The 23,709-nt window shown below is 38.5% G+C and overlaps 1 protein-coding gene and 1 long non-coding RNA gene across 2 annotated transcripts in view; one reads left to right on the top strand and one right to left on the bottom strand.

Moving 5' to 3' along the window:
* Positions 1-23,709, bottom strand: part of pcxb (pyruvate carboxylase b) — a 371,478-nt gene that overhangs the window by 257,993 nt on the left and 89,776 nt on the right. The window contains exon 8 of the mRNA XM_062994233.1: positions 1,102-1,264. Coding sequence (XP_062850303.1) covers positions 1,102-1,264 — 163 coding nt within the window. The remainder of the gene's footprint in view (positions 1-1,101; positions 1,265-23,709) is intronic.
* On the top strand, positions 2,529-6,526 carry LOC134311631 (uncharacterized). Its single transcript, XR_010011458.1, has 3 exons — positions 2,529-2,766; positions 4,891-5,078; positions 5,602-6,526. It is a non-coding gene; the product is annotated as an uncharacterized LOC134311631 (long non-coding RNA).

The following is a 23,709-nucleotide window of genomic DNA, read 5'->3' as shown; positions in this document are numbered from 1 at the left end:
AGAATTTTTTATGTAGAATAAAAATTAAGCCTGATATCAAAATCTTACTTTATTTTTTTTCAGTCATACTACTAAATCACATAGTAAGAAATGGCTGTGTCCCAAATTACATAAGGCATACTACATATTGTATAAGAATAGCTGGACTGTGATAAAAATAACTGGGTTGGGGGGTAGGGTGTCAAGACAGAAACTATTGTGTTACGGTCTGATGAGATGAAGCTTTTTGATCAAAATCCCAAAAGGTATGCTTGATGCTAAACAACACTGCACATCACCAAAGGACTTAAGGTAAAGGAAATTTTGAACAGATCCAGACATCAGTAATTTGTCGCACAGAACCTTTAGGTTTCTGCTAAAAAGCTGAAGATTAAGAGGAATTTCACCTTTCAGCACAATAATAACCCAAAGCATACCTCCATATTAACAAAAAATGGCTTCACCAGAAGATAATCAAAGTTTTGGAATGGCCCAGCCAAAGCCTGGACCTGAATCCAACTAAAAATCTGTTGGGTGACCCTAAGAGGGATGTGCACAGGAGACAATCTGCACTGTTCAATCTGACAGATTTGGAGCAGGAAAGAGTGGGCAAAGAATATAGTCCATATGTGCCATGATGATAGACTCTTACCCAAAAAGACTGAAAGGTGTCACAAAATCAAAAATTGCATTAAGAAAGTATTAAAGAGTGTGCATATTTACAATAACTGCATTATTGTAAGTATTTTGGTAAATGGTGAATAAGCTCCTGTCAGCATTTCCAGAGTTGCAAGGTAAATGTCATCTCAGACCAAGATTATTGGTTTAACTTATGTTTTCAGGAACCAAAGCCCAAGAATTAAAGATGCTGATAACCAGGAGACATGATTCCTGGTGGACCACACGACATTAAGGAAATCTGACATGTTCCACAACAAGAAATGAAAGACATCACATCACAAATCATGAAAGGATTCCACATGATTCATGCATTTATGTAATCCTGCCAAACATGTACACATCAGAAGTACACTCTGTACTCCTGTAAGAAGCTGCTGTAAGTGTAGTCTAGTTGTAAAGCCTAATAGCGTATCAGTTTGCAATGATTTCATGCAGACGTACCTCTAGACGTCCGGTGTCTGGCTGGAATCCACGGGCTGGGTCTTCTGTTGTGACGCGGCATTGGATTGCGCAACCATTGATCCTAATCTTGTCTTGTTTGAGGCCAAGCTCAGAAAGACTTCGACCTTCACACACCCGCAACTGAGCATGGACTAGATCCACACTGAAAGATAAACACAAACGGAACTATTTTTTTTTTTACATATTCCTAAATATTGAACATTTTACATAGTAAAACAAATGTTGGAGAATATACATACACCGATCAGCCATAACATTAAAAACACCTTCTTGTTTCTACACTCACTGTCCATTTTATCAGCTCCACTTACCATATAGGAGCACTTTGTAGTTCTACAATTACTGACTGTAGTCCATCTATTTCTCTGCATGTTTTGTTAGCCCCTTTTACCCTGTTTTTCAATGGTCAGGACTCTGCCAGGACCACTACAGAGCAGGTATTATTTGGGTGGTGGGTCATTCTCAGCACAGCAGTGACACTGACATGGTGGTGGTGTGTTAGTGTGTGTTGTGCTGGTATGAGTGGATAAAACACAGCAGCGCTGCTGGAGTTTTTAAACACCTCACTTTCACTGCTGGACTGAGAATAGTCCAGCAACCAAATATATCCAGCCAACAGCGGCCAGTGGACAGCGTCCTGTGACCACTGATGAAGGTCTAGAAGATGACCAACTCAAACAGCAGCAATAGATGAGTGATCGTCTCTGACTTTACATCTACAAGGTGGACCAACTAGGTAGGAGTGTCTAATAATAGAGTGGACAGTGAGTGGACACTGTATTTAAAAACTCCAGCAGTGCTGCTGTGTCTGATCCTCTCATACCAGCACAACACACACTAACACACCACCACGTCAATGTCACTGCAGTGCTGAGAGTGATTCACCACCAGAATAATACCTGCTCTATGGGGGTCCTGACCATGGAAGAACAGGGTGAAAGCAGGCTAAAAAACTATGTAGAGAAACAGATGGACTACAGTCAATAATTTTAGAACTGAACAGTGAGTGTAGAAACAAGGAGGTACATCAGAAGTACATTCTGTACTCCTACAAGAAGCTGCTGTAAGTGTAGTCTAGTTTTAAAGCTTAATAGTGTATCAGTTTGCAATGATTTCATGCAGACGTACCTCTAGACGTAACAGGGTGTAAGTATGTAGAGAAACAGATGGACTACAGTCCATAACTGTAGAACTTGACAGTGAGTGTAGAAACAAGGTGGTTTTAATGTTATGGCTGATTGGTGTATATGTTCATAGATTATTATTTATTTAAGTTATTTAGAGATTATTTAATTCCTTGTTATTTTATTTTTGTATTAGAATATTAACCTCATGTTTTACACTTTAGTTATATTCATGACAGAAACAGTAGTTACTTGTTACACAAGATTCAACAGTTCACAAGTTTAATGTCAAACACAGTCTTGGACAATTTAGTATATTCAATTCACCTCACTTGCATGTCTTTGGACTGTAGGAGGAAACCGGAGCACTTAGTGGAAACCCACACAGACACAGAGAGAACATGCAAACTCCACACAGAAAGGACCCGGACCTCCCCACCTGGGGATCGAACCCTGGGGATCTTGCTGTGAGGCGACAGTGCAACCCACCGAGCCACTGTGCAGCCACCTGCTATAGCTGGTAATTCATTCTGCTTATATAAAAATGGCCATTTTAACAGAACCCAATAAAATAATATGGAAGAGTGGTGTCTGCTAAGGTCAGGTATATAACCCAAACTGTCACCTATGCTGGGAAAATATGTCTGGGTGGTCAGATGTAATCCAATAACCATAAAATGTCCAGGTAAGCAAAATTAAAAGCTGTTGTAACAAATATGAAACAGTCTAGAACTTACACATCATGCAAAAAAGGTGCATTAAGGTGCCAATTTAGGGGATTTTTATTTTCTCCTTAAAGTCTTTGTGCACAGTCAAGCAAGCTATATATATATATTTCTTGCTGCAACTCAACCTGTCAAACCTGCAACTCGAAGTCTTCTCTTCACAGTTGAAACTGAGACTTTCTTATTACAACCACTATTAAGCTGTGCTTGAAGCTGTTGTCCTGTATGCCGCCTATCACGCAAGCTGTTGACTCTCAGAAACTTGTCTTCTAATTCTGTTGTGGCTTTGGGTCTGCCAGACCTCTTCCTGTCAGAGTTTGCCCCAGTTTCTAAGTGCCTTTTGATGGTGAAGGAAACTGTACTCACTGACAACTTGATTTTCTTCACAATTTTTCTATAGAAAAGACCTACAGTTTTAAGTGTTACGATGGTCTGTCTCTCTTCCATTGTTAATTGCATTTTTCTTGCCATTTTTATAGCAACACAATACTTTCTGCAGAACAATACTGTTCAAATAATGCTCACAAGGGTATGGTACCACAGTGTGTTCCAACACTACTTTTATGCAGACAGAAGGGGTTGTAAGCAATCAAGAAAAATTGGAAGACTCCTAGGAATTGGTAGCATCAAATTTTAAGGCTTGATCAACCTCCATTACTGCAGAACAGCTTTAAGTTGTTAACCCATTTTTTGTTCCCTGAAAAAGGCCATTTTGCATAATGCTGAAATGTACATTATTTTTCAGTTTAGGGTTTTTGTGATTGCATAGGACTATGTGACTGTCATAGATGGAATAATTTGTGAAATCCATCAGCTGTCCTACAGGGTTCTGTACATGGTCCTCTACAGTTTTTCTATATATACTTACAGTACTCTCTTGCTACAGTCATATCCTCCCATGGATTCTACTACTATTCCTACATGGATAATACTCCGTAACGATTACCCTGTCATTTTCTCTTCCAAACACCCAAGTTTCAGCTCAACATCTCAGCATGTCTGGCAGATATCTCATAATGGATGTCAGCTCAACATTTGACACTTAACTCCAGCATAACTGAGCTGATATATTCCTGGAGAAATGACTCCATGCAAAGATCATTTAACTTAATGGCACTCATTCTGGATACCCAGCTATCCTTCTCAGCTCATGATGCTAACCTGACTCGATCATGATGAACTTTATTTTTCAAAATTTTGTATGCGACCCAGGCAACACAAGCAATGCATCTTTCTCTCTCTGTGGTTTACAAGATGTAAAATGAAACCTCCACAAGGGGATATTCACATGCAAGTTTATTGAATTATTATTATTATTTTCTGCAAGCCATTTTTTTCAACCCCTAATTTAAAAAAAACCTTCTCTACAGCATCCAAAAGATTCGGCTGATCATTTCGATGGAAGCCACTCAGATTCTTGTCATTTTGAGGCTGGTCTACCTCAGCTTACCTCTCAACACTGCCCACCAACAGACCTCTGCAACTGAATCAAAATGTTGATGCGCTCTTGGTTTTTCATTTACCTAATTGCTGCCACATGACCCTACTGCTGCAAACTGTTTAATACCTTTCAGTAACTGCCCATATTAAATTCAATACAATAATGCTTGCTTAGAAACCAAGAACAGACCAGCCCATAATACCTTAAAGCACCTATTAAACATTGTTCGGTACCTCATACCTTTCATGTCACTGGCTCAAGTCTAGCTTAGCTTGATCAATCCCTCATAACTTAAAGAAGACAAGCATCAGGGCTTGTCTTGGCACCCACACAATACAAGGGATCTTCAAAAAGTTTCCTCACTTTTATACTTTGGTTAGAAAAAGTGATGGCTGGAGGAGTAGTAATTGGTCCTGTCTGAGAGACTAAGAGAGAGCTTATATTAAATTCACCTCACTTGCATGTCTTTGGACTGTAGGAGGAAACCGGAGCACTTAGAGGAAACCCACACAGACACAGGAGGAACATGCAAACTCCACACAGAAAGGACCCGGACCTCCCCACCTGGGGATCGAACCCTGGGGATCTTGCTGTGAGGCGACAGTGCTACCCACCGAGCCAGCATGCCTCCCACTGCTATAGCTGGTAACTCATTCTACTAGTCAGGTAGGTCAGGTAGATAACCCTAACTGTTGTAACAAATGTGAAACTGTCCACAGTCTAAAACTTACACATCATGCAGAAGGGATGCTTTAGGGTCCTTTTTATTCTAGATTTTTTGCAGAGCAACCTTTAAGTCTTTGAGCTTATAGTCTGGATTTAGCACTATCTGATTTCTACCATTTTGGACCACTCAAAGAAGAGGAAGGAGATTTTTATGTGATGATGATGTGTAAGCAGCGGTGCATTAGTGGCTACGCGCTCAACCAAAAACATTTTTTGCTCATGGCATTAAAAGGTTGGTACGACACTAGGAAAAATGCATCAGAAGATGACTATGTAGAAAAGTATGTATTCTATAATAAATAGAGTTTTAAAAAATGCAGAAACATTGTGAAGAACCCTCATAGAATGAACTCCCCTGTCTGAGTTTCTTAATGTCTTCAAAAAATGAAACTCATCCTTTTCCTAAGTAGTTACAGTATATAAAAACTAGCCTTGAATTTTTAAATCTCTCCTTATTTCTCAGGTGGCGCAGCGGTAAAATACACTAGAACACCAGAGCTGGGATTTCGAACACATCATATTGAATCTCAGCTCTGCCATCCGACTGGGCTGGGAGGCCACATGAACAATGACTGGCTGTTGTTCAGGGATGGGACAAGTTGGACCAGGGTTCGACCTCCGCTGGCTGATTGATGGCGTCTGCACAGAGTTGAGGAATAATGCTGACCAGGGTGTGTGTCTCTCTGTGCACAAGGCTGATCCACATATGAACTTGCCTCGTGCAGGTGAAAACAGGCAGTCGGTACTGCACATGTGTCGGAGGGGGCGTGTGTCAGTTGCAAAGCTCCTCAGTCATGAGTGGAGGGTTGTATCAGTAGAGGTGAAGCGTAACGCAACCAGGGTAATTGGATACGACTAGATTAGGAGAGAGGAGAAAAAAATTCTCCTTATTTAAAATATAGAAAAAGAAAAACTTAGTGCAACTCAAATCTATTCTACTGTAATTTTGCATTTGAAACTTTGTTTACTTTATTTCCTGCTTTATTAATCCTGAAAAAATTCCAAATCAGACATTCCTAAAAAGTTCATAATGCACTTAGAACACACAAGTGAAAGCTCAAACAGCAGCTTCAGTAATTCTCTGCCAAAGACTTAACCAGATCTATGAACCATTTAAAGCTCCAGCCTACAGGAAAGAGTGTAATTGTGTGTGCACAATAAAAAGGTCAGTCAGTAAGTAAGTGAGGGGGAGGAAAAGAACAATAGTGTCAATAGATTCTTGTTTGAAAAGTTTTTTTCAAATATATGCCTTTTTCATATTTACAAGTGTAAGTATGTATTATGGTGGCTGAGTTGCTTTAATCAAAAAACAATAAAAAGTCAGCAATACAGTTAATGGTTTGGTTTGCACACACCTATTAAAATACCATTTGCTCTGGAGTAGCAAGTAGGACCAAATTACCTACACATAACTGTCATGTAAATGCACATAGGTCATGATTGTATGGAATTCTTTATTGTTACCTGAATAACACTTCTAAATCTTGATGTCTTTCTAATTCAGTTTAGACGTTGCAGGGCAGGAAATGCAGCAGTTCAATACACTAATATTTTGACCAAAGGTTGTATAGGTTATCTGTGTATCATTTACATTTTCAGCATTTAGCAGACACCTTTATCCACATTAGAGATACAGTATACAGTCTGAGCAATTGAGAGTTACAGGCCTTGCTCCAGGGCCCACAGAGGCAACCTGGCAGTGGTGGGGCTTGAACCAGCAACCTTCTGATTACTAGTCCAGTAACTTAACTGCTAGGCTACAGCTTGTGTATTAATTTAGCAATGTCATTGAAGTACTGACCAAACCAAAATCTTTTAAATTATGGCCTTCTCAGTTCAGTGTGTATACCCAGGGTTGGGCAATAACTGAATATAATACAATATATTTAGTATACGGCTTTAAAGTTAAAGTCTGAAGATAGGTGGTGTTTAATGGGATAGTTTTTCATTGTTGGAGCAAATGAGAAAATGAAAATCTTAGTGAATGATTCTTTTAAATACAGCACTTCAGTAAGGTGCTATGTCTTTGGACTGTGGAAGGTAACCAGAGCACCCAGTGGAAACCCATGCAGACAAGGGAAGAACTCCATACATACTTCTTGCTGTGAGGCAACAGTGCTACTCAGCAAGCCACCGTGCCACCCTTTATTTATTTATGTGGTACATCTGGTCTGGTTGGAGTATGCATACAAGGTTCTTGATTAATTATTTGTTTTAGCACAATTAATTATGTCAGTAAGTCATAAAAATAGAAAATAATGAAAAAATAAAGGTCACATTTGATAAGCCTATAAAAGGTACACTGGAAGCAAGGCAGGAAGACACCCTGGATAGAGTGCCAGTCAGTTTAGAGTGGGTCAGGACGGTTAATTAAATGAAATGCATAACTAAGTGCATAACATTTGCTGTAACAAAAACAGTAGGCTCACTCATTCACTTTCATAACCGCTTATCCAATTAGGGTCGTGTGGGGGAAGAGGGGGGTCGGGGGTGCTGGAGCCTATCCCAGCTTTTCAATGGGCGCAAGGCACACAGTAACACCCTGGATGGGGCGCCAGTCCATCGCAGGGCAGACACACACACACATATACACACACCAATTCACCTATAGGGCAATACAGTGTCTCCAATTAACCTGACTGCTTGTTTTTGGACTGTGGGAGGAAACCGAAGCTCCAGGAGAAAACCCATGCAGACACTGGGAGAACTCCACACAGAACGGACCAGGACCACCCCGCCTGGAGATCAAACTCAGGACCTTCTTGCAGTGAGGCGACAGTGCTACCCAAAACAGTAGGCTAGTCTGACTAAAAATTTTGGTAGAACTTTTGTATATGTTTGCTTTTTTAGTACTTGAGTTGAGCTGTAGGTATAAAAAATGAAACAATAGAGGATGAAAAAATAATTATACTGTCATGATTATTATGTGGAATTTCTTGGATTTAGCTCCTTTCTACTGTTCTCCTTTTGCCATGTTACAACCCACCCTATACTTTACCATATCTGTGTAAATTAATGTGAGTTTCTTCGTAATAAAGGGTAAATTGGAGCTTGTTATGTAAATAAGGGAAGTGAAACCCACACACTTGTTTGAATCTGCTTTTGTTTCAATGTTTTACAGCAGTAAATGTATAAATTGGACATTCATTAAGACACATGTCAGGTTGGACGCTCGAATGTGTTCTTGATTTGATTTTGAAGAGTCAGTGTGTGACAGCAGTTATAGTTGCTGATATAAACTTTTACATCGTATGCTGCATAAAAATGGCTGATGTTACAGGTAGCAAGATTCAGATTGTAATTTGTGATGCAACTACTCTGCAATCAGATGCAGAACAAGGGCAAATGAATCATCCAGCACGTAAGCACACACACATACAGGACATGACCCAACCTTACAATGGAACAGAGAAAATGCATTAGCATTACACACACTGTCTGGGAAGTTAGAAGTAGAAAAGCAGGCTGGTAAAGTGTGGTTTGATTTAAAAGTAAGAAGCAAAAAGAAAAAGTGACAAAAATTGAATGCTGGGATCTAAAACTCTAGCTAGACTAAAGCATCCTGGTACTATAGTTTAACTTACAAATCTGCAAAGGAATTATTTTTAATCTAACTTGATTGTATTTTGTAAATATAAACCAAAAATGTAATTTCATTAAAGCCTGCATCACACTATAGCAGTCCTAGGCGGTATGACGGTACATTCAGTATACCGTCTTTGATTCCTCGCACGGTATGGATTTTTAATATACCGCCATACCATAGCATAGTTAATTTTAACAGCTATAGGCTTCAATAGGCAGCAAATCATATAATATTGTTCGCTGCTCCAACACAAGCTAAAACACTTTATACTGTACGGTTTGTCGGAGCACAGTAAAAAGCAAACAGTTAAGCAACATTATTACTGGGACAAAAATACTTCAGTTTCATTGCTATACCGACGTTATAACAACAACACAGAGGCAAGCTGGAAGCATAGATATGTAAAGTCGTCTTCCTTTCTACAACAGACTTGTGATCAAAGTGTACAATCAGTGGAGTCATACCTCAGTATAACGGTGCATTTCATCAGTAATGACTGGGAGACTGCAAACGTCATTTTATTTGTTAAAGGGAGAGCTAACGGTAATTGTATAATACTTAGATATTAAATAAAGAATACAAACTTTATATATATATATATATATATATATATATATATATATATATATATACATACATACATATATATATACATATATACATATATATACATATATATTGCACCTGTTTCACACGCACTGATTCCATCATATATTGTGTCATTTTGTTGGGCCAAGCAAACCTCATACAAAAAATAAAACATACCGTGATATACCATGAAACTGCCAGAATCTTAAAAAAAATCCTGTGATACAAATTTGTGGTCATTCCACCCAGCCCTAGATTGTAGCATACTGAAGTTACATCATTCCACATGAACAGGTCATCAGTAAAAAGACATCATGATTGGTTATAAATGGAGGATCCAACAAAGGCTATGTCGTTATAAAAATGGGTGAATATTACTTGGTAAATATGTAAAGATGGGTTGTGGCTTACTGCTTTGTGCAAAACTTGTAAAAATGGTCAGGGAATCAAGAGGAATGTTAGTCAATGTAGAGCAGCGCCAGGAACACCTTAAATGTGCTTATCCTTCGAGCCATCCAACTGCACTGGATGAAAAAAAAATCATGCTGTCTTCATGAATATAATCACACGGGCTATGGAGCAATTTGGAAAACCATTGTTAATTAACAGAGTCTATCACTGCACCAAAATGCAAACTGACACTCAAAGAGAAATATATCATATATATTAAATATATCATAATATATCAATTATATATAGATTCTATGCAGAAACACTGCAGAGTTCTCTGGGACCAAGCTCATCTCAATAAAGAAGTTATCAGCAAAAGCTCCAAAATTTGTAATATCTGTATTGGTATAAAGGTGCATCAGTGCACCATTTTCATGGTTATTTTAACAAGCATGGCTTTGTAGACTCAGAGTGCTTGACTGGCCTTTAAATCTTGTATTAAGCAGGAACATGCAGAAATACAACTTGCAATACCTCAACAATTAGTATTAGTAAGTCCTCAAATGATCAGAATGCAATTAATAGAAAAGGAGATGTAACATTTACATTTCCGACATTTAGCAGACGCCTTTATCCAAAGCGACTTACATTACTGTGACAGTATATTGTCTAAGCAATTGAGGATTAAGTGCCTTGCTCAAGGGCCCAACAGTGACAACCTGGCAGTGGTGGAGCTTGAACCGGTGACCTTCTGCTTACTAGTCCAGTACCTTAACCGCTAGGCTACAGCTGCCCCACATTGTAAACATGCATCTGTTCCAACTGTGTTGCAGGTATTACATTCTAAAGCTGTTTAAATGTACACAATACAATTGTAAAAGTAGGTGAAAACATTGGAAATCTATTTTGTTCTTTTGTACTTTTGTACAGTTAAATAAATGCTTAAGTGGATGAAAAAATAACAGATTTCTCTTTGTAATGCATTTTAGAAAATGGTCATGGTCAAATTGTGCACTTTTAACTCTTTATGGCAATGGGGTTCGTATAAATAGACTAATTACACAGGCCTAACAAGCAACGTATTATTAAAAACCAAGCTAACAGAAAACAATAACAGAACATATGGACAACATATAGAAAACAAAACTAGTCAAAGGGACAAAAAAGAAGCACTGCAGTGACACGGACATGGTGGTGGTGTGTTAGTGTGTGTTGAGCTGGTATGAGTGGACCAGACACAGCAGCATTTCACTGTCCCTGCTGGACTGAGAATAGTCCACCAACCAAAAATATATCCAGCCAACAGCGCCCCGTAGGCAGCATCCTGTGACCACTGAAGAAGATCTTAAAGTTGACCAACTCAAACAGCAGCAATAGATGAGTGACCAACTAGGTAGGAGTGTCTAATAGAGTGGACAGTAAGTGGACACATTATTTAAAAACTCCAGCAGCGCTGCTGTGTCTGATCCACTCATACCAGCACAACACTAACACACCACCATCATGTCAGTGTCACTGCAGTGCTGAGAATGATTCACCACCTAAATAATACCTGCTCTGTGGTGGTCCTGGGAGAGTCCTGATTATTGAAGAACAGCATGAAAGGGGGCTAACAAAGCATGCAGTGAAACAGATGTTTTTAAGGTACAAACACTGGGTAATTGTGCCTTAATGTGTTCCTTTTTTACCGAAACGTACCAAAATGTGTTAATGTATTCCTTTTGTACCAAAATGTGTTTGTACCTCAATGTGTTCACAGCTTGCAAAATTGTGTGCAGTATGTCAGCCTTTTAACGATTGACTAAAACGTTAAAAGAAACTAAAACAGTAACATTTATACACTGCAAAAATGATTGAAAATTGATTTAGTGAATAGAGTAAAGATTAGTACTTTCTACAAGAATATTCTAGTACAGTCTTGCTACTTAAGAAATGCACACATAATTCAGTGTGTTACTTGGTGTTTGTAACTATTCATCATCAAATACATTCGTACATTTTATTCTAAATACCAAAAGAAAAATTACTACGTTTTTTTATTTCTTGGATTGAAGCGAAGCAAAACTGAAAACTACTAGTAAATATTACTATATGTTCTACGCATGCGCATTGTGATTGCCTGGATGGCAAACGAGCTGCTGATTTTTGGATAATTTTTTGGAAGGTTTTCCGGTTGTTGAGGACATATTTTGGCCAAAGGGGACTGTTTTATGGTAAGTTGTCACTTTTTAAGAAAATTTATTACCGTGCCAATTATTAATATTATATATTAATATTAATATTTAAAACGTTGTTTAACTTTCTACACTCATGGCGCCAAATTAGCATCTGTTAGCATCGCAGAATTAATGTTATGTAGTTATGTTAATTTTGATAACATGTTTCTTTTAATGTACGTACACTTAAAATGTTGGTTCTAAAATAGTTATTTTGTCTCATGATTATGAAAGCCCATTTTTGCCACTTTAAGATAAATCTGTATGAGGCTGTAGTCCCGGGTCCTTCAAATACAAATTTGCATTATTAGGTGACCTGTGAGCAAACCTTGAGAAAGTAAACTTGAATCATAAAAAGTAACATAACATTCAGAGGTCTACATAAACTTCATAATTACTAACTTATAATGTTATTTTTTAATCTTTGTCTTTGGTGAAAGATGAGTTCAGGAGGATAACTACAGTCCACCTGGAGCGAGTGTTTCTGACAAACTTGCACTTTTACTTGCATCTATTTTTATTTATTTTTTTGCTGCAAGGCTTCAGAAAAAAGTTCAAGATTGATATTTATTTTGTCCTCACACTGTGACACTTATAGTTTGTTTTCCATTTACAATTTTTACTTTTGTGTAGCAAGTGAGACTTTACAAACACACTGTTTGAAAGACATTTTAACCACTGAACTGTTTAATAATAATAATAATACATTTCCATTAACTGAGCAAAACTATTAAAAAGTCTGACAAAAATGTTTTCTGTCAATGTTATAGTGGCTTTTGTATATGGTAATCATCGATGTTAATCGATTCATCAGAAAATGATTTTCATAATGTAAAAATATTTGGTATTTGGTTTGGTATTTTATAATATGGCATTTTAAAAGCCATGGTTTAATATAGTGCTGCATTGTTTGAGTAAAATCTACTAAGATACAGCTATTAAAATATATTTGAAGCAGGGTGTTGGAAAGTAACCTTTACTGAAGAATTTCTAGTAAAATCCAGATAGGATTGTGAGTAACCTTTACTTGAATATATGGTCTGTTAAATTTACTAGCAGTTTTTATGTGGAAAAACTTTCCTAAGTTTATCTTACTCCACATTTTTTGCAGTGTAAATGAATTATACCCAGTTTCAGACTAGCTTTAATGCAAAATATTACCTTGCTATTCCACCCAAATCCTTTTTCCACATCCAAGTAAAATAACCGTCATCTGATTCTACAGTTGACAAGTTTAATGTCAAACACATTCATGGACAATTTGTATCTCCAATTCACCTCACTTGCATGTTTTTGGACTGTGGGAGAAAACCGGAGCTCCCAGGGGAAACCCACGCAGACACGGGGAGAACATGGAAACTCCACACAGATAGCGTTTTTCCACCAAAAGAACCTTGGTTCTTAAACCGGTTCTGTTCAGGTTTCTTCGAACTTTGACATTTTGTAGAGAACCGACCGTGTTTCCACCAGTTTTTGGGAACCAAGCCTACGTCATCAACGGTGGGCATTGTGCAACGAAAGTAAAGAGGTGTAAATCTGATGCCATCGCATGTAGATTACCTGTGAGCATCTGTGCTCTTGTAACAGATGTTCGTTTTTATACTATTGGTGATAAGAAGATGTAGACGTGTTTGTCAAAGCGGTCGCGCTGAAAAACCAAGTATTCTGTGGTGGCAGATTAGAATGCTAGTTCGGTGTCTGGAACCTCTTTTTTTTGGTGGAAACACACGGAACCGGTTCAAAATTAAGTTCGCGAACCAGAACAGAGCCAGATCCACGTCGGTGGAAAAGGGGTAAGAAAGGACCTAGACTGCCCCACCTGGGGATCAAATCTAGGACCCTCTTGTGAGGAGACAGTGCTACCCACTGAGCCACTGTGCCACCCTGCAAAAGTACAGAAATTACCAACATTTTGGTCAAGATTATTACACTGTGCATGTAATAAATTATTATTAGGAAACAAACAAATTACATATAAATAAGTGCAGTTGTAGCCTAGTGGTTAAGGTACTGGACTAGTAAGCAGAAGGTTGCTGGTTCAAACCCCACCACTGCCAGGTTGCCACTGTTGGGCTCTTGAGCAAGGCCCTTAACCTTAACTCAATTGCTTAGACTGTATACTGTAAGTCACATTGGATAAAAGCGTCTGCTATGCCAAAAATGTAAATGAATCGTTTAAAACAAGTAATTAAAAAACAAACAAAACATCTACAATGGAATAAGACAATCTTAACAATGATTGTACCTTAAAGCTCACTTTAGGTTGTTATAAAGAATAAAAGAAGGTACAGAACTCAGAACCCATATAATCATTAACACAAAATATTTGCCAACAACCTATCCATCAGTGACACTTGATAGGTCAGACTGATCCACTAAACCAAGTTTTTATGTAAAAATAATGAAATCCTTGATTGTTAATCATTTATGTGGAAAATGGTGTGTACTGAACACTTTTTGAATGTATAATAGACAGGTAGACAAAACATCAGTTAAAATTTAAAGAGAGATATAACCATGCTAGGAGGCTACAGTCAGCTGTACGCAGTCACAATGAATAGGGCTTTAGCAGACGAGGCTTCTGTCTAAATGAAATTTAAATGCAAATTTCGACATTTAAATTATTAATACATACAGTTCAGTTTGTTGCTTGATGTGTACATGCATTTCATACATACAGAGTTTAATGCTGTATAATTAGCAGATGATTCAGCTGGAAATTTAGATATGATTTAGAAATTAGATGACACTAATGTTTCATAGTCAGAGTTTTGCAAGGACACTGGTCCAGGTGGACTTCAGGTGAGAAAAAAGTGAAATTTGGGACAAAAGAAAGCAATAGCACACTATACTGGAATATTCTGATCCAGTGTGGCTGTGACAGCACTTTCTTCTGCTGATGACTGTAATTACTGGTGCAGGTGTCATCTTTCAAAAACATAACATTCTCTGAGCAGTGAGGACAACGTTGAGGTCAGGAAACTCTGACTGGCCAATTTGTGCACTTATTCACAAATGAACTGCCAGCACTACCGACCGTGTGCATTACTAATGCCGTACTATTACTTTCCTTTGAAAAGCTGAGTTAATAACCTCCGGCTTTTTGTCAGGGACTAACTAAAACACATTCAAAGCTGATTGTTTTTAGCCCACTTCAGATTACTGTTAAGTCTCACATTGGCCAGCAAGGTAACAAAGATGAATTGAGGGAGCTAACACACTAATTACTCCTTCAAGGAGAAACTATTTTAAGATTCTGTGAAGCACTGAAAAGCACAGCAAATACCGGCTTACTAGAGCGTTCATGTGTGTGTTCATGCCAACACACTAATCATCATAAACATTATTAAAATATTACAAACTGGTTTTTATATAAATATTAATGGAGTGTTTGTTAGAAGCTCTGCATGTTGACTTTTCCTAATGATAAGAAAATGATTATATTTATTATTTACTTAAAAGCTAAGGTAAGGTAGGGTAGGTAACGCTTTATTAATTTAAAGGTAGAAATAACAACTGGTTATAATAAATGCTTTTACCAACTTCTTATACACTTACATGTGTATTAAGTAATGCATTGTTTAACAAATCAATTCTCATGTTCATAATACAGGTATTTATTTCTATGAGACATCTTATTGATTTTACTGTTTGACATTCCTGGCTTAATAAACAAGGACTAATCATCTGATTCACATTAATGACCCTCAAAACCGCATTGTTTTTGTTTTAGATAAAAATTCAGGCCAGGTATATTCCGGGATATTCCGCTAGCACACCAGCGCCGAGATTCTGAACTCCTTGGTTAGAAACTTGCCGTTGCCACCGGTCGGCTGGGCGCCATCTAGCAGGCATAATTGGCAGTGCCTGCAGCAGACACGTCTCTGCTAGGGCGGGATGACCGGACTATGTGGGTGGGGTCTTCAAACGTTGTGTAAGGACCCTGAGAAGCAGATAGAAGGGCGGCTTGTGCAGAATGCATGGGTGAAAAAGGGTTCCACTAAGGGCTGCACACGGGTTGGGGCAGGCGTGAGCAGCAGTATACCCCCACCTCGACTGCATTCAGGGATCCCCCAGCAGCGGAAGACAAATTGACTACGCTAAATTGGGAGAAAAATGGGAGAAAATGCATAAATAAATACAAATTTTTTTTTAACTGTGGCTTTTTTGTTAGGTTTTGATTACTAGTCCAGCACATTAACCACAAGGCTACAACTGCCCTTTTAACTGTATAATGAAGGTAGTTTAGCATCTTCCCAGATCAATCAGCACAACAACCTGCTCTTCACTACTAGCCTGCTGCAATACAGTAGGACCTGCAGCTTAAAGTAAGATCTAATCAACCAGTCAACACAGAAAATTTAATTTAGGTAATTTACCTAAGCAAAGACACTTTACAAGAAGAAAGAAGGAGAAAAACCCTATTATGTAATAAGCCTAAAATTGCACTAATGCTAGTTAAACTATCAGGATTGTCACAATCACAGAGAAGCTATTTAAACTGCACAGTGGATTTCCTACTGAACGTGTTCTTATCACTGAGCAGATTAAGTCATTACAGAGAAAAGTAGAAACAAATCAAGTTATTCAAGAACTATGTGCAAAATACAATAAATAAAACGTGATAATTGGACAAGGTAACAGCTATTTTTTGTCAACTATTTAGGGCCAAAAAAGCCTTTTTTTTTTTTTTTTTCTGGAAATAAATTTAATCATTATACAAAATGTTCTAAAAAAAACGATAAGCGAACTTTGATTATTTTATTAATTAAAGCACAAATATTATGCAAGTGCAATACTGTCCATATACACTGATCAGCCATAACATTAAAACCACCTCCTTTTTTGTACACTCACTGTCCATTTTATCAGCTCCACTTACCATATAGGAGCACTTTGTAGTTCTACAATTACTGACTGTAGTCCATCTGTTTCTCTGCATGCTTTGTTAGCCCCCTTTCATGCTGTTCTTCAATGGTCAGGACTCTCTCAGTACCACTACAGAGCAGGTATTATTTAGGTGGTGGATCATTCTCAGCACAGCAGTGACAATGACATGGTGGTGGTGTGTTAGTGTGTGTTGTGCTGGTATGAGTGGATAAGACACAGCAGCGCTGATGGAGTTTTTAAACACCTCACTGTTACTGCTGGACTGAAAATAGTCCACCAACCAAAAACATCTAGCCTTGTTTAAAATCTCCAGCAGCGCTGCTGTGTCTGATCCACTCACATTACGGTACTGAAGGCAGTGTTATGACATGGCCTACCCTCTTTAGTTTTTTGTTCTGTGTTAGATGTCCTATATTCTTATTTTTTTTTATATTATATATTTTTCATTTTGCTATCATATGTTTGCATTACATTACTTCTAATTTTTGTATTCTTTCCTGTACTACATTGTAATGACTATGTGTGATGTTTGTGATAATTGCAAATTACTGCTGCGACACCGCAATTTCACTTCAGGGATCAATAAAGTAATCAATCATTCAATCAATCAATCAAGACCAAAACATGCAGCCATACACTCAGTAAATGAGTAGCAGTCTATTACATCACGATGTGGGATTTCTAGCTCACTCCACTTTGCACAATTGCTTTAATTGATTTAATTTAAAAGATGTTTTGATTCAATATGGCTGACGATAATTAGGCATGTGTGTGTCTCTAAAAAAAGCCATTATTAAATAAATAGGCCTAATTTGTTGATTAGGGAACCAAGAGGGGGTAAATATTCATTTACACTGGTCCAGTTGGTGTGTGGTAACCAAATTAAAATCATTTAAAAAATGCATTTTGTGTTTACTCAGTTTGTATTAGTACTTGAAGAAACACTTGATGAAACGAGTGTGACACATGCTAATATATACAAAGAAATCAAATACTTTTTAATGACACTGCATTTACCTGAAACATTCACTGAGACATATCAGCACATTATTTCCTCAATCCATCTAGTACCTGATTTCTGTCTGAATTTATTGCACATAATCCCTGTCATAGCCAATTCCAGTCAATAAGTGAGAAAATCTACAACTAGGAAAGCGCACACACACCTGAATAACAAATATTTTTAAACTCACACATACATACCCAAGCAACAACCACCATACACAGAACAAATGGGAGAACACACACACACACACAGAGAGAGGAAGAGAGAGATGCATTTAAACCCACAGATATTATCTATCTTCTATACCAGTACCACCATCTCCGAAGCATCAATGCTCTATTATCAAAACTAGATTCTTAATTTTAGCTTCTGGTGGGCTGGAGAGATGCAGAATGAGGAACAGAGGGAGCAAGGAAGGGGGTTGAGTGTGGTGTAGAATATTTAATCACTTTAACAACATGAAGCAGAGGTAGGACTGGAGTCAGGGAAAATAGACACCAAGAGTCGAAAACAGACACAATGAGACATAAGCAATGCAGTAACAGAAGGGAATTTTATTCTGTTGCTATCAAATATAAACTTCTATTATGCTTGTCTCTTTAAAAAGACAACAACAATGAAATAAGAATCAGTGGAGGATTTTGCATTCTGGGATTCCATTCTGAATCAGAGAATGTAAGAATATGATACTGACCTGAGAGCTCTACTATAAGCTAATATTTTTTTCTTGAATTGATTTTGTTGGAACTGATTCCAATAAATGCTGAAAGGCAGATACTAACCTTATACATGTTTTGCACAATACCTAACACATTATGTATTAAATCAAACAAATCTAATAGCGTATTTCACTCAAAACACATTTTGTGTACTTATTAGTAGAGGTTCAGACATATGACAACGCACTACAGAAAGTACCTCAAATTAGTTACAATGTTTTATGTCCTGCACCCTTATCCTTACTTTATCAGTATATATAAGTTATTGTTTTCTATAGAAATGGAAATGCTCTCTGCTACCTGCAGGCTGGGCACCTACATGAACAACGATTGGCATTTTGTTGGCTTGTGCCGGATGGGACCTCATAACGGATACAATTATGACCACTGCTGGCTGATTGATGGCATCTGCACAGACGGGGATGATGTGATCAGGGTTTGTCTCTTCGTACACAAAGCTGATCAACATGTGAACTCGCCTCGTGCAGGTGAAAAGATGCAGTCGGCTACTGCATGTGTCGGAGGGGGCATGTGTTAGTCAGAGCTCTCCTCAATCAGGAATGGAGGTGAACATCAGTAGAGAGGAAGCGTAATGCAATCTGGTAATTGGATACGATTAGATTGGGAGGGAAACTGGGGGAGAAATGCACAAAATATTTGACATTTTTACTGTTGTTCTTTAATACAATCACTTGTTACTTTAATTATAATCCAACATCTAATTCTGTTTCTGGCGAGACATAAATTCGGCTGTTTTAGCCACACCCACTGCTAATGTGTATCAGAAAAAATATATACAAAATAAATGCAGAGGCATTATTGCAGCAAATGTATTTGCCTGCACAGTGCCCTGATCTTAGTTCGGCCAAAGACATCCAGGGAATGAACATGAACTGGAATGTTGATTGAGAGCCAGTACTTCTCAGCCAGTGACTGCACACAGGACCTCAAAAAGGATGATTTGACTAAATGAGCACAAATTCCCCCGGAGACACACTTAAGTGTCTTGTTTAAAGCCATCCAAGGGATGTGGAGGCATTTAGAAATGCAATCGTGTGCAGTGAGTGTGTGTGGGGGGTGATCCACATTAATGCCCATGGTTTAGGAATGGGATGTCCAACAAGCTCATGATCAGGTGTCCACATACCACTGGCCATATATCTGCACAGTTTAATCTATTTTGTATTGAAGATGCTAGTAAATCAGATATATTGTGTCTTGTATTCACTTGCAAAGCTTGCGTGTCAGTTATTGCTACACATGTTTATATAATAAAATATGGTGAACAAACATGTCAAATCTGATAGTGATCCACTGTTGTTTCAGGCCAGTGGTAGCTCTGATACCAGTACCAGTACTCAGTACTGGATTGATAAATTTCTGTTTATTATGGTTCAGTGCAAAGCCAATGGGATTAGATTACATGGTATCACAGAGGAGCAGAGTCACTCAATACTGACCGCAGTTCAATTCTAAATGTGCTGATGGGGAGCTGCACACTGCACTGACCTTCAACTGTCCTACACACACACACACACACACACAATAACGTTCATCTCAACATCATATTATGAGGGGTGATTAACAGTAAATTAGTTTTGCTTATACTGTGACCATCATTAGCAAGTCACCTGGTACCAACAACTACAAATGGTATATATACACTGATCAGCCATAACATTAAAACCACGTCCTTGTTTCTACTCACTGTCCATTTTATCAGCTCCACCTACCATATAGAAGCACTTTGTAGTTCTACAATTACTGACTGTAGTCCATTTGTTTCTCTACATATCTTTTTAGCCTGTTTTCACCCTGTTCTTCAATGGCCAGGACCCCCACAGAGAAGGTATTATTTAGGTGGTGGATCATTCTCAGTTTTTAAATACCATGTCCACTCACTGTCCACTCTATTAGACACTCCTACCTAGTTGGTCCACCTTGTAGATGTAAAGTCAGAGACGATCGCTCATATATTGCTGCTGTTTGAGTTGGTCATCTTCGAGACCTTCATCAGTGGACACAGGATGCTGCCCATGGGGCACTGTTGGTTTGATATTTTTGGTTGGTGGACTATTCTCAGTCCAGCAGTGACAGTGAGGTGTTTATAAACTCCATCGGCTCAATAATGTTGTGGGGCTGCTTTGCTGCCTTGTGCGTATTACATGAATAATAAAATCTAAGGATTATTAGGAGCACATCTCAGTCTAAAATGCTCTAAGTGTAAGAAAACTAGAAATGAGTCGAACAAAACTGGTCTCACAGCAGGATAATGACCCAAATCCAAATGGCACATATCCAAAAGAACACAAGAATGGTTAATAAGAAAAAAATGAGCGTTTTTAAACTGGCCAGCAATGAGTAATGATCTCAGTCCAGTTGGAATTTTTGGATGGAGCTAAAATCTGCTATTGAGAAAAGGAACCCTGCAGTGAAGTAAACTACCAACAGACAAGTGCAAAAAGCTCACAGATGGCTACCCCCCAAAAAAGCAGGCATGAATGTGTATGTATAAATTTAGGAATATAGGAATGAAGCTGACCAATGAAAATTGTTCCTCATATTTTTTTTTGACTCTCTCTCTCTCTCTCTCTCTCTCTATCTATCTATCTGTCTAGACAAACACACATGGCGACAGTCAAATAAGGATGGATTGAAGTTACACAGTATGGGAGTCACATCACCAGGTTTCAAGCAATCATGGGACGCTCTGCCTCTGATTACTGTTTGTAAGATCCAGGTTTGAGTTTCAGCAGGTGCTATCAGGCTGGGCACATACACAGACATGCTTGGCAATGTCTGGGGGGAGCCCTGCGATTGATTGGTGCCCATCCAGGATATGTTTGTGCCTTGCACCCACTGTTTCAGGGGACAATTAGACCCCCCCCCCCCCCCCCCATTGAACCTGACTAAGATAATTATTTATTTATTAGGATTTTAATGTCATGTTTTACACACTTTGGTTACATTCATGACAGGACAGGTAGCCACTTGTTACATAAGATTCAATGTCCAATTTAGTATCTCCACTTCATGTCTCTTGCACGTCTTTGGACTGTGAGGGAAAACCAGAGCACCCGGAGGAAACCCACGCAGACAACATGCAAACTCCACACAGAAAGGACCCAGGTTGCCCCACCTGGGGATCAAACCCTAACCCTGAGCCACTGTGTCGCCCCCACCTGACCAAGATAAAGCAGTGACAAAAATTAAAACTAAATAAAATGATACAGTATGTAGTGACCCATTAGTTTTCAGGACTACTGAAATAAACAGAAATAAATGATTAGCATTCCACAGCATATGTAACAGTATTATGGCAAACATATGTAACAGTATTATAGCAAACACTGGGGTTTATAATAGCATAGTTTACATGATTATTTAAATCTGAGGGCAAGTGTTTGTTTTAAGGGGACTGACTTCATTGCAAAAACCTATGCCCTGAAAGCCTTACTCAGGAAAACTTGGCAACCCTGAAGGTGAGAACACCACACATTAATTTCAATTACTTAGCAAGCTGAGTGTAAATTTGTATTTTTCAGAGTGTAAATTAATTTCTCTACTGCTGCTACTACCTCTATTGCTCTATTGAGAGATGCCATACAAATCTCCCCAAAAATAGTAACTACTAAGTGTTATTGTGCATATGAGAGGAATTTAAAAATGAGCAAACTGAGCAGCTAAAGGTTTAGAGCATATTATTAGTAGTTAGAGCCTTAACAATTCAGAAACAATTGATATTTACACTGATCAGCCATAACATTAAAACCACCTCCTTGTTTCTACACACTGTCCATTTTATCAGCTCCACTTGCCACATAGAAGCACTTTGTAGTTCTACAATTACTGATTGTAGTCCATCTGTTTCTCTGCATACCTTTTTGGTATGGTCAAACTCCAGCACCACAGCAGCGCTGCTGGAGTTTTTCAATAGTGTCCACTCACTGTCCACTCTATTAGACACTCCTACCTAGTTGGTCCACCCTGTAGATGTAAAGTCAGAGACGATCACTCATCTATTGCTGCTGTTTGAGTTGGTCATCTTCTAGACCTTCATCAGTGGACACAGGATGCTGCCCATGGGGCACTGTTGGTTTGATATTTTTGGTTGGTGGACTATTCTCAGTCCAGCAGTGACAGTGAGGTGTTTATAAACTCCATCAGCATTGCTGTGTCTTATCCACACATACCAGCACAACACACACTAACATACCACCACCATGTCAGTGTCACTGCAGTGCTGAGAATGATCCACCACCTAAATAATACCTGCTCTGTGGTAGTCCTGGGAGAGTCCTGACCATTGAAGAACAGCATGAAAGGGGGCTAACAAAGCATGCAGAGAAACAGATGGCCTACAGTCAGTAATTGTAGAACTACAAAGTGCTTCTATATGGTAAGTGGAGCTGATAAAATGGACAGTGAGTGTAGAAACAAGAAGGTGGTTTTAGTGTTATGACTGATCGGTGTAAGTACTGTCCACCACTATCATATTGCACTTCCCTAACTGTTAATGTTTAGCATTTTAGCATACATTGCAAAGTTGTCAAGTTTTAAACAACCCTATATAAATGGAAAAATACATATTATTGTTTTTTTCTAATTCTTTCTCTTCTTCTTCTTCTTATTATTATTATTATTATTGTGATCATACTACAAATAACATAAGGCAGTTGTAGTCTAGTGGTTAAGGTACTGGACTAGTAATTAAAAGATTGCCAGTTCAAACCCCACCACTGCCAGGTTGCCACTGTTGGGCGCTTGAGCAAGACCCTTAGCCCTTAATTGCTTAGACTGTATACTAAATAATTTTTATAGTTCCATTTTCACACATCACAGTAATGCTGCATATATTTTTCCTTTAAAAATTTATTAACACGGTGCCCAGGTGGCAAAGCGGGATATTCCGCTAGCACACCAGTGCCAAGATTCTGAACTTCTTGGTTCGAAACTCTGCACTGCCACCGGTCGGCTGGGCACCATCTGGCGAGCATAAGTGCCTGCAGCAGACACGGTTCTGCTAGGGCGGGATGACTGGACTATGTGGGCGGGGTCTTTAAACGCTGTGTAAGGACCCTGATTGGCAGATAGAGAGTCCTGTGCAGAGTGCATAGGTAAAAAAGGGTTCCGCTAAGGGCTGCACGCGGGTAAGAGGAGGCGTGAGCAGCAATAT

This window comes from Trichomycterus rosablanca, chromosome 4 (genome assembly GCF_030014385.1).
Source record: "Trichomycterus rosablanca isolate fTriRos1 chromosome 4, fTriRos1.hap1, whole genome shotgun sequence".
NCBI classification, from domain to species: domain Eukaryota; kingdom Metazoa; phylum Chordata; class Actinopteri; order Siluriformes; family Trichomycteridae; genus Trichomycterus; species Trichomycterus rosablanca.
Note: the sequence above shows the minus strand (reverse complement) of the source record. Positions and strands in the feature narration are given on the sequence as shown.